The sequence below is a fragment of the Sminthopsis crassicaudata genome, chromosome 2 (assembly GCF_048593235.1).
Source record: "Sminthopsis crassicaudata isolate SCR6 chromosome 2, ASM4859323v1, whole genome shotgun sequence".
In the NCBI taxonomy this organism is placed as follows: Eukaryota; Metazoa; Chordata; class Mammalia; order Dasyuromorphia; family Dasyuridae; genus Sminthopsis; species Sminthopsis crassicaudata.
The window spans coordinates 244,946,132-244,964,218 of record NC_133618.1 but is presented as its reverse complement, the minus strand read 5'-3'; the positions used below and the strand labels follow the sequence as shown (position 1 = coordinate 244,964,218).

General features: G+C 39.3%; 1 protein-coding gene across 1 annotated transcript in view; it reads left to right on the top strand.

Moving 5' to 3' along the window:
- Nucleotides 1-16,926, top strand: part of LOC141552740 (piezo-type mechanosensitive ion channel component 2-like) — a 91,677-nt gene extending 74,751 nt beyond the window's left edge. The window contains exons 41-46 of the mRNA XM_074284752.1: nucleotides 30-122; nucleotides 1,272-1,441; nucleotides 5,266-5,382; nucleotides 10,796-10,875; nucleotides 14,422-14,659; nucleotides 16,252-16,926. Of these exons, the coding sequence (XP_074140853.1) occupies nucleotides 30-122; nucleotides 1,272-1,441; nucleotides 5,266-5,382; nucleotides 10,796-10,875; nucleotides 14,422-14,659; nucleotides 16,252-16,528 (975 nt within the window). The 3' untranslated portion in view covers nucleotides 16,529-16,926. The remainder of the gene's footprint in view (nucleotides 1-29; nucleotides 123-1,271; nucleotides 1,442-5,265; nucleotides 5,383-10,795; nucleotides 10,876-14,421; nucleotides 14,660-16,251) is intronic.
- Nucleotides 16,927-18,087: the final 1,161 nt, after the last annotated feature.

The window sequence follows — 18,087 nt, the reverse complement described above, 5'->3', positions numbered from 1 at the left end:
TGTTATTTTCTTTTCCTCTTTTCCCCTAGACCCTTTTTACCATGAGTTCTCAGCAGCAAAATCTTATCCCATTCTCTCAGAAAGCATTTGACAACCTGACAGCTCAGTATGCTTTCCATCCGGTAAGTATCCCTTAAAGCACCAATAAATCAACTTGCCATGAAGATTTATTTCTCTTCTATTCTTCTTTTCTCTCTTACCTTAGTTCACTTAGTGGTGGGAGGACATATGCAGTTAAGATATAAGTTAGTTAATTAGGCAATTAAGTACCAAGAAGATACCTCAGGTTTTTGTATATTCTTTTGGAAGGCCCTTAAGGATGCTTTTTTTTTTTTTTTAAACTGAAGCAATTGGGGTTAAGTGAGTTGCCCAGGGTCCCAAAGCTAAGAAGTATTAAGGTCTGAAATCAAATTTGAATTCAGGTCCTCCTGACTTCAGGGCTAGTGCTCTATCCACTGTGTCACTTAGCTGTCCCCCCCTTAAGAATGGTTAAGGAGACCTTGTATCTTTAGATTACAAGAGAGCATTTTTATGTTTTAATTTTTTAATCTTTGATTCTTCATGTGGCATAATGGAGAGATCTATGGGTTAGAAGACAAGAGATTTGGATTTCATTATCATCCTTGTCATTAACTTGGTAGGTTGATCTTGGGCAAAGTTCTTCTGTTCTTTGGGCCTCATCATCATCCTCTTCATTATAAGTATATGCCTGGAAGGTTTACTAGGTAATTTGCATATGTTCTCTCATTATCTCATTTGATCCTCACAACAACCTTGCTAGGGAGGAACTATTATGATCTCCCATTTTACAGATGAGGAAATTTAAACCCAAGGTCACATAGCTAGTTAAGTATCTGAGGCAGGATTCAAACTCAGGTTTCGCTGACTACAAATCCAGCAGTTTATCTACCATGCCACTTCTCTTCCTCTATATAATGAAAGCCTTGATTTAGAACAGGGGTTCTTAAAGTTTTGTTTTGTTTTGTTTTGTTTGTTTGTTTGTTTGTTTGTATCATGGGCCCCACTGTCATAATGGGAAGCCTTTGGAGCCTTTCTCAGAATAATGTTTTTAAAGGCATAATATTAAAAAAAAAATTGAATTATAAAGAAAACTAATTTATTAAAATACAAAAAAAAAATTATAGTCCCCTGTTGAAGAACACCTTACCTGTATGGTCTTTATGGCCTAGGGTCCATGTTCTACAATTACCAGTTCACATTACCTATTCTTCTTTCCCTTTCTCTTCCTTTCCTCCCCAATCTTTTGCAAGGCTGCCATGCAGTTTATATCAAACTATCATGCAGAAGATATTATTGTGGCAAAAATCAAAAGCCATGCCAGCCTGCTCTGGAACATCAGCCCCGCCAACCGAGCAGCCATGATCACTGAGCTCTCCACTGCCACAGCGATTTATGTGACTTCGATGTGGACCATTCAGAGGTAACTGGAAATATAACCTATCAAGGACACTTTCTCCATGTTTGAGCACCTGAAGACAAACATTTCAGGATATTCAGTGGGATTTTAAAGTAGTTGGGACATAAGGACCATCCAGTCCTACCCCTTGATTTTGTAGATGAGGAGACTGAAGACCAGGTAGAGTGACTTGCTCAAGACCGCACTGACAATAGAGAAAAGTATCTGGATTAGAAGTTATGTCTTCTCTCTAAATCTAATGCTTTTTCCATTAACGATTATACACGTACATATACAATGAGTACTGCACACATAGCTGGATGTATGTTTTGCGCACTCGTGTAGCAGTGGGAATGGTTGCCTACATCCCAGCAATCATCACATACAAAGGGAAGAGGCAGCTCATTAGATCAAAAATTTTGAGGTGGAAAAGACCCTTAGATATCACTGAGTCTAACTCCTCATTTCATAGGTGATGAAATGGATATGCAGAGAGGCTAAATTATCCAAGTTCACTTGGCTCATGGCAAAGAAGAAATTTGAAGCCAGGTCTTCTGGTTTGTGGGGCAGCTAGGTAGTGCAGGTGATAGAACACCAGGCCTGGAGAAGGTCAGAGTTTGAATCTGGCCTTAGACACCTACTAGCTGTGTGACCCTGGGCAAGTCACTTTACCCTGTATACCTTAGTTTCCTCATGTGTAAAATGAGCTGCTGAAGGAAATGGCAACCATTCCAGTATCTTTATCAAGAAAACTTCAAATGGGGTCAGGAAGAGTCAGACATGACTGAACAATAATAACAGCAACTTCTAGTTTGCAAGCATCTATTTTATCCACAATACCATGTTATTTCTTTTTCTGATCAGCTTTGTAGTTTAGGAATATATATCATCATCATAATAATAATTTAAATTTATGTATAGTTATCTGAAGATTTACAAAGTGCAAATGCAAAGATTTATAAAATACAAAGATTGAGGTAGGAGTCAAGTCCAATTAACAGTTCCTAATTAACTGGGGTTAAGTTTCTGAAACAAAATGTTAGGGCTAAAAGGGCACTTAAGAGATTACCTAGTAATCTCTTTATTTATTTAAAATTGATTTTTGAGAGGTTTTTGGAGTTAAGTGATTTGCCTAGAGTCACACAGCTAGGACTATTAAGTGTCTTGAAGCTGCATGTGAACTCAGATCCTCCTGATTTGAGGGCTTGTGTTCTATCCATTGAGCCATCTAGCTGCCCCTTTCCACTTATACAGAAGATGAGATTAAGACCAGGAGAGGCAAGTCAAGTTGGCCAAAGTGACACAAATAAATAGAAAGTGGCAGGACTTAAATCCTAGTTGTCGTCCACTGCCAATGTTCTTTCCTCTCTCTATGGCACTGCCTCCTCAAATGCATCCATCACACTCTAACTTTCATGATTTTAACACTATTGTGTCTGAGATCTTGGACTGTCACATGACCCCATTACCATTTGTTAAGGGAAGAGTATGCTTATTTATGTCTATTCTGTTCCTGGTCATACTCAGCATGAACTTGCCATGTCTGCACTGACTGGTTTGCATCCCTGATAAATAAATAGAAGGAGAAAGTGAATATAAACTTACCCAAAAAGTTAAGAGTCACTGATCATAAGCCTCCCAGTCTGGTATCTTAGCTATGACCACGGGCAGGTCATATAATGAGCTTTGTATGATTAATCTCACAGAACTATTCTAAGGATAGTCCAATATGGTAGAGGAAGACTTTCTAGGTTTCTGGCCAAAACAGAAACAATTACTATTACTTTCCTACTGAGCCACTAGAACCTAAAGAATGATCAAGTGAGGCTAGGCTTGGGTAAGACCAATTTTTGACCAATAAAGGAAAACCAGAGTGATTTAAGTTTAAGGTTTAGTCTATGGTAAATGCCTGCTATGATTGGTTTGGTACAAACTCATGCCCACTGCTTGGAGGACTGCTATGCTCATGGGGAAGCCAAAGGATTCAGCATCTGAAAACTAAAGTAAGATGATTGTGTTATTTCCCTAGCCACAGAAGGAACTTCAAATTTCCTTTGTTTTGCTGATGCCCAGGCTAACAAGAAAGAGAGAGGACTGTGTTTCTCCTGCTCCAAACCCTTAAAATTTCTTCACATAGGAACATTTACCTGCTCTGTAAAGCAAAACAAAAACCTTCATTTTTTGGGAAAGTTTTTATTTTATTTTTTTCCAATTACATGTGAAAATAATTTTTTAATATTCATTTTTCAAAACTTTGAGTTCCAAATTCTTGCCTTCTCTCCCTCAATTTTTAGGAAAGCATAGAAAGGAGTTTGAAGTTTGTCCTCTTGAATCTTCCAAAAATGTTTTTTAAGGGAAGAACAGCTAAGATTTTAAGTTGTAGAAAAGTTGTGTGTGTGTGTGTGTGTGTGTGTGTGTGTGTGTGTTTGAGGGAAGCCTTATTGTGTGCTAGATTGTTGGGGTTATTGCTTGCAGATGGCTCTTTACAATTTTTCTTTTCTTCCCTCTGGTGCAGTGCACTGTTCTTTTCGTCCATAATCTTATCCTTGTCTGTCCACTTGTGACTGAATAGTTGTAGAGGATAGTCTCTACTTTGTGATAGCTGTACTATAGGATACAGCTTCCAGGGAAAATGTGGAAGTAGCTCTGAGACCATTAAGTCTTGACAATACTGTAATTTCTCAAATAGCACTGACTGCCAGATACCAATCTGTTGGTCTGTGATAACAGGGTTTCCAAGACAAATGATACGGTACTTTTCTGTTGCCACCTCTAAACTATAAAATATTGAGGGGCATAATAAAAATTAGCATATCAGCAACATGAAATACCAGATCCCTCTATCCTTTTCCTATACTTTTATCTACTTGCTCCTAGTTTTTTGCTAGTCCATTTGGGATTAGTCCACTGTTGCCAGTGTAATAAATCTTTGTCCCTTAATTTTGGAGACAAACTTAATTTGTGAATTCTTTTTACCATACTTGCAATACTGGCCTGGGGACTCTAACTTTGTTGGAATTCAAATTAGGTCTTTTTTGCAGAGGCAATTGAGGTTAAGTGACTTGCCCAGGATCACACAGCTAATAGAAGGGTTAAGTGTCTGAGATCACATTTGAACTCAGGTCCTCCTGACTCCAGGGCTGGTGTTCTGTGCCATCTGGCTGCCTCTGAAGCTAGGTCTTATGATTATAAATTTAGTATGTTTTTTTCTCCATTATACCACTGCCTGATTTGTAAAAGTTACTCTTAAGTAGCACCTTTATTCAAATGTCTATTTAATTTGTTCAGAAGAAATTATTTCTAGCCTGTATAGGATTTTAGGAGTGATATCAAAGGACTTCTGTTCAAATCCCAGCCCTGTTACTTATTATACTTATTGAGAACTTTGTTAAGTTCCACCCACAGCCACAAAACTCAGTTTCTCTGTGTGTAAAATAAGAGGGTAATAGGTTTAAACAAGATGATCCATAAAACCCCTTTCAGCAATAATCATATCTATGATCCAAGTGGGAGTGAGGTAGCAGAAGAACAGAATGGGGAAGAGAACAGGCTTTCACCAGCACCATCCTTCCTTCTCAGGGGCCACTCCCCATCTCCTCTGGCTCATGTGTCCCCAGGCAGTTTGGGTGGGGTGTCCCCAAGAATGTGCCTGGGCTAGAGCAGCTTATGCTTTGAGACCACAAGCAATTAAAATTTCATTTCCCTGGTTGTGGCAGCTGGGGCCAGGATGTTGGAAGCAAAATTTGAATCAGAACTTGGGAGAGGGCAGGAAGCATCCCTTTCTACCCTGTGGATTTTAGTTGGGTCTAACTCAGCATTTCTCACTGAACTTCATCCTCCCTTTTCAGGAATGTCTCTATAGTCAAGAATGTTGAAGCATCCGGCAAGTACACGGTGTGTTACAAAGATAAGGAAATGAGAGATCAAATTGTCCAAATGCTTACCCACGTCAGGAATGAGCCCATGTAAGTATTTTCACCTTCTTTTTGCAGCTTCTTTAAGCTGTGGCCTGTTTTCTGCTGAGCATAACAGAATATGTGTGGGGACTACAGAAAGCAAAAGTTATTTTTTGAATTTCCATCATCCTTCAAACTCTTAAGGACACAAATTCTATGTCTTCTGACATGGATTTCCTTTTAGGATTTGTTATTTATTTTTCATTTTCAAATTGGACCATGACATCAGGAAGGAGATATTATAACTTGCAAGTGAATTGGATTTAAGTGAGGGGTGTAAAGTCACCAAACTCACTCTTTCTTCCATTTGAGTGCAGTGGCAATAAATAGATCATACTGACTGGAGATGGCCCTGGATGCAGTGGAAGGCCTTAGCCTTTTCAAGCTAAACTCTTTCCCAGGTTTCTCTGTTTGTCTAAAACAAACATTCATAGATTAAGGCTAGGGAAGAAATGAAGCAAAGAATGGCCTCTTTCACCTAATCAGAAAAAAAAATCAATATGGGAAGGGACAACCTTCAGAGTTTTGGGCCAAAACAGAAACAGTTACTATTACATTCACTCTGAGTCATCAGAATCCAAACATCAAGTTAGAGTTGGGCTGGGACCTATTATTAACCAATCAATGAGAGCCAGAATTATTTGGGTTTAAGGCTTGTCTTTAAAAAAGAAATCTATCCCATTAATCCCAAAATATCTTGCTAGGTTTCAGTAATCAAACCTGATATTCTTTTGGGCAGAATACCTAAAAAGTAATGGAGGGAGAGGAAGGAAGGAAAGAAGGAAGCAAAAAAAGAAAGAAATTGTGTTGCCTAACTGGCCAGTTGGGTACCCAGTAGGACAGTAACTACTACTAGAATTTAAGGTTAGGAGCAAGGTTAGGAAAGTAGCAGAGATGCAGGTTTGGGACATATTAGTAATCAGAGCTGTCCTACAGTAAATTATGGGTTCCCAATGACTGGAATTATTGAAGTGGAAGAGATGGATAACTTCTTGTTAGGAATGTTGCAGAGGGTATTCATTTAGGTATGGTTTGATCAAACTGATCTCTATAGACATTTATAATTGTAAGACTTGGTGATTACAGTAGATGCACCCATTTTTCTTTAAATCAGTGTTGCTCCTTGTCCTTATTCCCTTTAAAACATACAATGAAATTCCTGTTGTAGTACATCCTTGGGACTAGGTCCTATGACCTCTTTCTCTACTCTTTGAAAACTCCTACTTCTGGCATCATTCTATTCTATGATCATTTTTAAAAATTCTCTTTTGAACTTCCGTTTTCTCCCCTTTTGTTTCCAAAGAATAGCAGCCAACCAACCTCCATAAAATAATCACAATAATACCAGCACCACTAATCTCACCAGGTTGTTGCAAGGAAAATGCAAATAATTCACAAGGATCCCATGTAAGGGTGAGGATGGTTTGTGGCAAACTTGTCCCCACTGCTCAAGATCTCCCTTCCTCAGGTGAGGTGTGAATCCCCTAGGAATCTTACCTGTGCAGGGACCTCCAAGAACATCTTACTACCTGTTACAAGGTTAGACATTGAGGGAAGACAACAAATGATCTCATCATGAACTTCTCTTAATATCTTTCTCTCTAACCTTTGATACTCTACATAGATGAATTCCTCAAAGATTAGTATATTCTTTTATACTTGTCCCATCCCAGTGAGGCTTAACCCCTAGCTGTTTATGTAAAAACCCATTCCTTTACCCTCAAAGGTTGGTCTCTTACAAATTCAACTCTGCCCCAATATCCCATTTCAGATCTGCCTGCATCTTCCACAGATGGAATACCTGCTCTATAATTAACAATCTTTTTTCATCAAACCTTTTCTTTTCTTCTTCCATTTTTCTGGAACTCACTGAAAACCGGATCCCTTCTAATAATAACTCTGCCCTAATTCCTGTACTAGCTAGATTTTTCCTTATAAGTCAGGTCACAGAAAGAGAAGCAGAGTGCTTCTTTCCTCCAGTTGCCATTTCTAGACTCTACTCTTCATATTATCCAAATTCACCATCTATTCCATAACTTAGTAGTCATTATCTCTTTACTCCTAGAATATTCCCCTTCCTTCCTTAATAAATTCAGTGCTTGGCTCAAAGTCTTTTCTCTTTATATCCTGCTCCTACTTTACAAATACCCTCATTTCCATATTCATTTACCGCAGAATTCCCAAAGGAATTCTGCGGTAAATGAATATGGAAGAAAAGCCATACCCTTGGGTGATGGCAAGATTCAGGGAATGACCATCTCTTTGTGTAGCTGAAGTGACCTATTCCTTGATCTGATTTCAATCTTTAATCATTCTATCTTTTCTTATATCCTGAGACCCCTAACTTTGTTCTTCATACTTACCCAGACCTTTATACCCTCTATTTCTCAACTTTTTTTTCCAGGTTATTACCCTTACACTGGCTACATTCTGCTTCCTTTTCTGTCTCAACACCTAGATAAACCAACTCAATTCTATAATTCTATAATATCATCTGCTGTGGTTTAGGAAAGCAATTCCTAGTTCCAAATGATGTGATTGGGGTTTAGCACAAGGAGATTAATGTAGGCATCAAATGTTGGGATTTGGTTATGTCAGGAATCTACAATGACCATTCTCTTTGGGAAAAGTTAGGCTTATTTAGGAGAAGAGTACAGACAAAATGAAGAGATACAATAGACACCAGGAGTGGTAATGAAATAGATTTGGGAGAGCATATAATTAGCAAGGAAAGGGACTGTAACAATTAACAAGGGAAAAGACAAGTTCCCTAATGGAACTCACAATAAACCAGGAGAAAGGGAATATCCCATGAGGTTGGAATATGCCCTTAACTGGCAGGCTAAATCCACAGAGGTGTTTAGCACCCTAAAAGAGTTAGTTAGCTACAAGAAGGAGAAAGACACCATGAGGGATGATGGGATAATGATAGCAAAGATACCACATGGCATGAGTGTGTGGGGGGAAAGACACCACAAGGTAGAGTGACATGGTAGACTTAATCCAAAGGGATAAAGCAAAGATGGGGTGAGCCATGGATAGATTTATGGGGGAAATTTAACCTCAGGAGTTTAACAAACTTGGATTTCTGGCTGGACACAGTAAAATAGAGCTACCTGCAACCTCCACAGAAAGTGAAACTATAAGACTGAACTAATCCCCATCAATGCCCTTCTCTGCTTGCCTCGTTGCCTCGGGGAATAATTTTATCAGTACTAAAGGCTCTCTCTACTAACTCCAACTAGGGACCCAGGATCCATCATTATCTGCTTTCAAATCTCTTACCATCTTATTCTACTGCCAATAGCATCTTACCAAATTCCACTCCAGGATTACCCCTACCATCCCCCCTTTTTTTGTACCTATTCCCATTCTGGAATGGGAAAGAGCTGGCAGAAATGATGAAACCATGAACCAACTACACATTTATCATCTAATCTCCAGAATCCTCAAGAAAATCATTGTACTCATCCCTAATTGTTCTACTATCTCATTCTCCACATTAGCCATCCCAAACTTTCTCATTTCTTCTCAAGCCTCCTACAACAATTCTTTTTCTCATTCTTTTTGCTGAGAACCTTTTAAAAAGAAAAATGGAAGTCATTACCTAACAGCCTCCCTGCATCTCTCATTGTTCAGACAACTTCTTCCACAATCTCCTCCTTCAATTCAGTCTTGGATGAAGAAGTGGCTCTTTCCCTTGTCAAAGTGAACTGTTCTACATGAACCTTTGAACCTATCTTCTCCAACAGATTGACCCCACTCACTCTTATATACAGTCACTATCTACTGGCTTTTCCCTTCTGCTTACAAAAATGCCTGTATCTTCCACATCCTTATAAAAACAAAACAAAAAACCCTTTCATTTGATCTGAGCATCTCTAATAGTTATCATCCTATATCTCTCCTCTTCTTCTCAATTAAACTCCTTGATAGTTATCTATCAAAAAAAGTAGGTACTTCTATTTTCTTTACTCTCTCTTCTAAACCCTCAGAAATCTAGGTCCACAGTGGACAGAGCAACAGCCTTGAAGACCTGAGTTCAAATCTAGTCTCAGATACTTAACACTTCCTGCTGTATGACCCTAGATAAATCACTTAACCCCAATTGCCTCAGAAAAAAAAAATCTAGGTCCAGACCTAGTCAACTAAAACTAAACGTTACTAATGGTTTCTTTACTGCAAAATCTAATGGCCTTTTTTCAGTCTTTATCCTTTTTGTTTTCCTTTTAGCTTTGACAAGGATCATCTGATCATCTCCTGGGTACTCTCTCTTTTGGGGGGTTTCAAGACACTTCTCTCCAGGTTCTCCTATCTGTTCAAATGCTCCTTTTCAATCTCTTTGGCTGGTTGTTCCTCTATGTCACACTGTGGCCTGTGGTTCTTTCCTAAGACTTTGCCCTTATCTATTCTTGGAGAATACTTATATATATTTGGAAATCTTATAGACCTCAGATTATTCTCAGATCTATATATACAACTCCATTTCTTTCCTGAATTGGTTTAATATTTACTCTCCCTCCCCTACCTTTAGGATACCTCAAACTGGATTCACGTAGGCACCCCAAACTTACCATAGTCCAAAGCAGAATTCGTTATCTCTCCCCTCCAACATCCAATCTTTCTTATCATTATTGTATGACTATCTTCCCAGTCACCCTGGCCTATAAACTTGGGGTTATCTTCAACTCTTAATCATCCCATATATACAATCCCATATATGTCAAGTCTTTTAATTTCCACCCCTACAACATCCCATAAGCATTCCTTCTCTCCATGCACTCAGCCATTACTCTATTTCTGACCCTTATCTCTTTACATCTAGGCTGTTGTAATTATTTCCAATTGGTCTTCTGACCCTAACATTCTCCCCATTCCAATCTATCTTCTACCCAGCTGCCAAAGTGAGTTCCAAGAGAGAAGATTTGATGATTTCTTTCTTCCCTACTCAACAAACTCCAGTGTTTTCATTTTACCTGTTGGACATTTAAAGCTCTTCATAACCTAGCCCCTTCCTACTTTCTAAATGTTATATAGTTACAGGACTAGAACTACTCTGTTGTTTTGTAACACTTGGTGCAAAAGACAAGTATCTCAGTCTGATTTCAGGATTGATGCAGGCTTCTGGCCCTCCTAGCATATCAAAATCTATGCCGCTGAATTCCAGAAGCCTTCCATCTCATAATGAATCCAGTCACCAAATTCTTGACTTCTAAATTAAAAGATCCCTGATTATTTTTAAATTGATGTTTAAAATTAAGTGGAGGAGGGAGTGAGCAGAATTGAAATGTAAGAAGACTTTAGAAAAATTTCATTTCTTTAAGTAGCCAACAGCATCACCATCAGCTTACCCATATTTTATTATAATCATAATAAGTAAAACAAAATAATGAGTAATTTTTTTCCTTCCCCCCCATCAAAGAACTCTTCCTGGTCTGATTCCCAAAGCTCTGAGGACAACTGCTGGAACAGAAGCTAAGATTGCTCACCGCTTAGAAGTTGGTAAGGCATCTAGACCAATGATCAGCCTTATATATGGCCCCAAACTTGTTCTTACTAAGGGTAAGGGGACTTCTTTTCCCAGACTACATTTGAACCATTTGAGATCTGCCCCTAACTGAAGCTGATCATATTTGTGATTCTTCCCAGCTAAAGAAGACATTTTGCTTAAAATATATACTTTGGCACATAAAATAACTATAATCTTGAAGGCAGAGAATAGAATGGGTGGAAGGGGAGATCAAAGAACTAGACTGCTAATTCTGTGAGGTCATAATGGAGGTAGTTAAAAGAAAAGCTGGAGAAGCATTTGGATTTAAGTAGGATGAATCCTGGCTTTTTTATTTTTCATGCGATCTTAGATGTCACTTTAGCACCAACTGTTTTTGATACTTCTGTTTAATATTATCTTTTCTCTAGGTTTCTGTGACACTGAATTCCCTTTAGTCTTCCTTTTCAGTCCCTGCTGTATCTTCAGATAGCTCCATGAGTGTCCATAGCCTTGAGTGTCCTTCAAGGTTGGCCCTGGGCCCTCTTTTTTTTCTTCCTCTTATACCATATCACTTAGTGACAACTTCCCAGGGATTCAACTATCTCTATGTAGATGATTCTCAGGTCTGCTTCTCTAGTGCTGATTTTTCTCCCAACTACTTGTCTCGAATCTCCAGCTGCCAACTGGACAGCTTGAAATGCATATTAGACATTCTAAACTCTGCGTGCCCTAAATTGAACTCATTAGCTTTCCTCTCAAACCCTACCCTTTTCCTAATTTGCTTATATTATCACCTTCTCAGTCACTTAGCCTTTCAACATTTTCAACTCTTCACTCTTATCCCTGTTCCATCCTGTCCCCCACCTCATCCAATCCATTATGAAGTCCTGTAGTTTTTATCTTCTCATTTATGTTCTTTTTGCTCCTCTGACACTGTAATACCACCCTGTTAAGAGGTCCTTATCACCTCACACCTAGATTAATAGAATACCTGTTGATTGATATCTGCTCTTTTTCCCTTCACTGCCCAATTCTAGTTTATTTTCCATTTGGCTGTCAAATTGATGTTCCTAAAATACAGATTTGAATATATCACCCAGTTTTGGATAAATTCTTGTGGCTCCCAGTTATCTCTTGGATCAAATACCCTAACCCTATGTTTGGCTTTTAAAGCCTTCCTTAGACCTTACTCTCCACTATGTACTCTGAAATCCAATGACCCTAGCCTTCTATTTATCCTTTGCATGCACTCCACCTCTTGACAAAGCATTTTCACTGGCCGAGCTCCATTCCTGGAATTCTCTTCTTAAATTTGCCTTATGGTTTTCCTGCTAGTAATGTTCTATCTTCTGCAAGAAACCTTTCTCTGTCCTCTTTAATCTAAATGCCTTTCTTTTGAGATTATCTATAATTTGTTCTCTATCTTATTTGTACATAGTTTTTTGTTTTTAATTTTTGGTGCTGTTTCTTCAATTAGACAGTGAGTTTTCTGAAAACAGGGATTGGTTTTTTTTTTGGGGGGTGAAGGTGGTAGTGGTGGAGTACTTTTGATTGTATTCCTAGTGCTTTGCACCGTTCCTGGCATATAATAGCTGCTTAATGATTGTGATTTACCTATATTTCATAATGATTTTACATTTTCATAATGATTTTGAGTATTATTGAATACTGTTAATAATTTGCAATTCTTTTGAGAACTCTTTATTTATATATCCGTGACAATATCTATTGGGGAAATGGCTTTGGTCTGTGTATTTCTAGTAACCATTTATGTATCTCGGATATCCTATCTTTATTGGAGATATAAAGTTGCTTTTGCTTTTTTTTTTTTTTCCAGATCACTGCTTCCCTGATCTTAAGATCATAGACTAAAATTTAGAAAAGACTTTAGAGATCAAGTCTAGCCCATATACAGATGAAGAAACTGAGACTCAGATAAGTGACTTGCCTAGGGTCAAGTCACACCTAATAAGAGCCTGAGCCAAGTTTCAGATACAGTTTTCCTGACTCCAAATGCAACACTCTATTCACTATATCACACTGTTTCTCACCTTATGGCATTCATTTTATTTGCTATGTGCCTTTTCAAAGCGTTTTCTAGGCCCTAAAATGCTTCTTATAGAAACGTGACTTATTCCAAGTGCCTTCCCATTTGTCCCTCTTTCAGTTCTCACCACAACTCTGAGAGATAAGGGCTTTAAACAGCCTGAATTATGAACCCAAACCATGCAGGTTGATTGTGAACCTTGGGTAACAAGCTTGGAAGCAGTGATAGGAATGATGGGTCACTTTTCTCTATCTATGACCCTATAATATGCAAAGTGCCTTCTTAGAGAAAGGGCACTTCTGAGGCCAGGGATTGTCTCCTTTGACTTTGTAGCACCTAGCACAGTGCCTAGCACATTAAAAAATCTTAATTGATTGAATTAGGTAGTACAAATTTTTGATTCCGGTTTTACAGAATAATATCCAGTAAACTGAACTCTTCACAGGAAGCTCAGGGAAGTAGACTACTTTCCTTAACATAATTGGAGTGGGGCCTCAAATCCATGCTGCCCAAATACTGCATTTGTTTTTAGTGAATCATAAAATGAAACAAAGTGGTTCCCATCCAACCAAAACCCAACAAAACCAAAACTGAGCCAGTTTTAACTAGAATAATTTTAAACTATGAGGCTTACACAGTGCCTTGCACACAATATTTTTCCTAAATGACTGACACCATCAAAAATATACTTTTAACCAAATTAGCATTCATTCAAATTGGGTCCCTGCTATGATATAAAGTCAGTGAATTATTTTACAGATGACAAAATTTGGACTCAGACTTAATTTGTCTTGGACAAGAAGAATATTGATTTGGAATTTAGGAGACCCTGATTCTAGTCTTCATCATTGCTGATGGCCATTTGGTGCAATGCAAATAGTGTAGAAATTCTGATCAGGAAACTTATGTTTACATTCTAGCTCTAATACTTACTAGCTGTTATGGGCAAGATAACCTCACCTGTGCACCTCCATTTCCTTGTAAGACAGAATCATACTTCTACTACCTACTTTGTAAGGCTGTTATAAGGAAAACTGATTAACTCAAAGTACTATAGAAATCTGAATTGTAACAATTTTTCTGTATCTCAATTTCTTCATCTGTAAATTACATGAGATTAAAATAGGGCATATGGAGTGGTCAGATGATTTCACTACCATAGGGAACTCTCAGATGAGGAAATTCCCTTTCCTGAAACATTTTGGCACCTTCTCTGCAATCTCTAGAGTTGAAGAGATGTTTTGTACACTGAGTGCTTATACTAAATTATTTGCCCAGGGCCAAAGAGCCAATGAGTCAAAGGTAAGATTTGAACCTGGATTTTCCTAGCTCTAAGACCCTTTTTCATGGCTGCCACAGACCATGGAAGATCTGTGCTTGATATATTAGGTATAGTCTCAGGATTTTCAAGTTTAAATGAGAAAGGAGGCATTGTCCTTTAAGGACTGACTTCTATTCAGTAAGGAGAGGTCTGTAATCTGCTTTTGAATAGATCCCTTTTTTCTTTCAGTTCATTCTGAAAGACCCCAAGACATCGACAAGCTGGCTTTCTACAGAAACATCACTATCCGGCTGCAGCAACTGGCAGCTAATGCCTCCTCCTCAGGCTCTGGGACTACAGAGTGGTGGGTTATCCAGGAGTGGAAACCCAGCTGTGCAAAGAACCAAGGCTGTAGTCAGGACCTCGAAATTATTATCTACAATGACAAAGTCAGCCCTCAGAGCCTGGGCTTCCTTGCGGGATATGGGTAAGAAATCAAGTATTTCCTGGGGGGAACTTTCCTATTTGGAAAGAACCCAGGTTGTCCTTAGGATGTTGCAAAAAGGCTCAGCTTTGCTATATGATAGGTAATAGTTCTGAAGCAATGAGTCTAATTTTACCCACTTTTTAGATTGGGAGGGGAGGCCCAGAGAAAGACTGACTTTTCTAGTTACACAAATAGCTAAATGAACTAGGAAGAAACAAGAAATAAAGTCTATGATCCTTAGAACTTCAAGTTTTCAAAGTTTAAAACTGTACAGAGATTATTGAAGAGCATCTTTTTTATACGTATAAGTACACTCCCTACAGGCACTGTCAAAAATGTTTACTGGTGGTTAGACCTTGATTCAAATCCTTCCTTTTATACATGTTGGCTGAGTGACCCTGGGCAGGTCATTTAAATGCTCTGCTATATAACTTCCTAAGGTTTGAAGTTGCAGAGAAGGTGCTGATCTCTATTGAGATTCCTCACTAAGGAATTTTCCTACTCCAAAGAAATCACAGGTCTGAACAGAAGAAAAAAAGTATCCCCAGCAATGTACCTACAAACACAGAGTGCCTGGTGAGCACTGGGCAATGAACACAAACACAACTCAGATTAGCAGGAAGCCAACATGCAAGTGTTCATTGTCATCTAATGGAAGGAATTCTGGACTCCGGGCCTGACTATTATACTTCCCTGCTGGATGACTTTGGGCAAATCATTAAAACTTCTCAGGGCTTCAAAATATCCATCCATAAGATAAAAAGAGGTCTACCCCTACCTTCTAAATAGGGGTTCTCAAACTACGGCCTGCAGGCCAGATGTGGAGGGCTGAGGACGTTTTTTTATACGGCCTGCCGGTTATGGCAAATGGGCTGAGGGGCGGAGACAGTGTGAGCTTTTGTTTTTACTATAGTCCGGCCCTCCCACAGTCTGAGGGACAGTGAACTGGCCCCCTATTTAAAAAGTTTTAGGACTACTAAGGATTTCATGAGCAAAAATGAGAAGAGAGAGATGGGCTTTTCAGAAAGATGACAAAATTGATATTGATCACAAAACAGCTTCAGTGGCAAGTGTAAAGGATTTTGTTGGGTTTGTTTTTAGAAATAACCAGATTGCTTGAATTTTGGTTCTTCAGAAATTGAGGTATTCCTAGATTCACAACCATACAGCTTCACTTTTGTGGGCTTTGTTTATAAGTTAGGTTGTGGCACTAGGGCAGCTTGGGATCATGGGAAGTACTGTGGTTTCTCAAATGCATTCAATCCATTCCTCTTTCTATCCAATTTGGGGCCCAATTTATTCTCTTTCAGCAGTGCCCTTTTCATCACCACCTGCTTCCCCCAATTTTGGGAAATAGCATTGTGAGGTAGAAAGTGTTGGACTTGGGAGTCAGGAGAGACCTGGGTATAAATCCTGGTTCTGAATCTTGTGGACAAGTCCTTTAAAACTGTAAGTTATAGATGGACTGGGATCTCTATCAACAGAGGGAGTTGTAATATACCCAAAATAAAAATAATTGTAGCAAGAACTACATTGTACCCCATAACATAGTAAAGGCCTTTTTTTTTTCTTTCTCCCCATGTATTTCACAGTATTGTTGGGTTGTATGTATCTGTGGTCATGGTTATTGCTAAGTTCATCCGGGAACACTTCAATGGCATCTCCCGTTCCATCATGTACGAGGAGCTCCCCAACGTGGACCGCATCCTCAAGCTTTGCACCGACATCTTCCTGGTCAGGGAAATGGGGGACCTTGAGCTGGAAGAACAGCTCTTCTCCAAGCTCATCTTTCTGTATCGCTCCCCAGAGACCATGATCAAGTGGACTCGAGAGGCCCAGTCCCTTGCCCAGCAGCCGGGGGATCAGTGATCTGGGTGCTGGCAATCATGCAAGACCACATGTGGATACCCTCTTCTCTGCCTCCTTGCATTCCTTCTTAAAGCCTAGCTCTCAGTGCACGAAGAATGGCAGGGCAGGTCATCCTGAAATCTGCCAGGCATTGTGGCCCTGCTGTTCCGCTGGCAGGAGTAGAATAATGCAACTAATCCTGGCCAAAGGGTTAACTGGTATGAAGGAGGTGGCAGGTGATGATGACATTGAAGAGATAAGGCAAGTCTGGCTGCAAGTGCTAGTGGATGGCACTGCCAGACTCCACAACAGCAGCAACCACTCCTTTATTGAAACCCAGACTGGCAGGTCCCCATAATTTGGCATGGAAGCTAATCAGGTAGTATTGAAATTTCTTCTATTATTTGCCTTCATTTGGATACTAGCTCAATAAGACTATAAGCTCTATGAGGAGCAGGAACTTATTTCTTACTGCATCATGTTACAACTGAGCAAGCAGTTGTTTAATAAATTGCATGATCAACAAAGGCAGAGTCACTTTTCTCTCTCAGAAAAGGTAACCACCAAGAGTTTCAGAAGGGACATAGCACTCTAGCTTCTGTGCAGTGACTACACTGCCTTGGTTACAAGGTATACTTAAAAGAGGTGGTTCATTGTTCAGATCCCAGTCTGTTAAGGAAGCCTGGTCTCCCCTCTTCCGTCCCTCAGTGAGCTAAGATAGATTTGGGTTTTATCAGTCATCTTGCAGAAGAGCTACTGGAACAGCTCCATGTCTGTCTCAGCAACCTGAAGAAAGAGGCTGTTTTGAACTTTCCTTTACTGACCTTCCTCAGGTGGCTCCATGACCAACCACAAATCTGAATGAGAGGAGGAGCTTGGCTTCCAGAAGCAGAAGGAATTCCATATTAAACTGCAGGCTGTGCCCTGCAAGTCCAAATAAGACTGAGAAGGCTTTTACTTAGGAAAAGTAATTCATAGCTCACATTTACATAGGGCTTTAAGGTTTGCAAAGTGCTACAGACGGATGAAACAGTGCCTTTTTTTATCCATCTGACGCTCACAGTACTTCTGTGTGGTCAGTGCTATTACTTCTCACATGAGGGCACTGAGGTTCAGAGGGTCACAGCCATAGATTCAGACCTGGAAAAGCTTTTGGAGGCTATCTAATCCTTTATTTTACAGATGAAGAGATTGAAATCTGGAGAAGTTAAATGACTTGACGAGTCCTAAGTAATAGGTAGCAGAAATAGGACTGGTCCCCTAAGCTTTCTGCCTAAATCCAAGAGCTCCCTCTACTGTGCTATGTCTTCTCTTTATGTCCAGGTTCTTCAGGTTATTATCTGGTCATAACTCAAACCCAGGTCTTCGTGACTTCAAATTCAGAAGCCTCTTATGCTAAGCTGCCTCTCAAAGGTTAAGCAGACTTAGGGCACAATAAGAAGCCTCAAATAACGGATTTAGACTAACTTCATAGCTAGGGTCCAGGGGCTTTGTACCTGTAATCATTACCTAGTCTCACAGAACTCAAAATGAACAAATAATGTTCTCCAGTAAACTTTGCCACTGAAAACTCTCTGAAG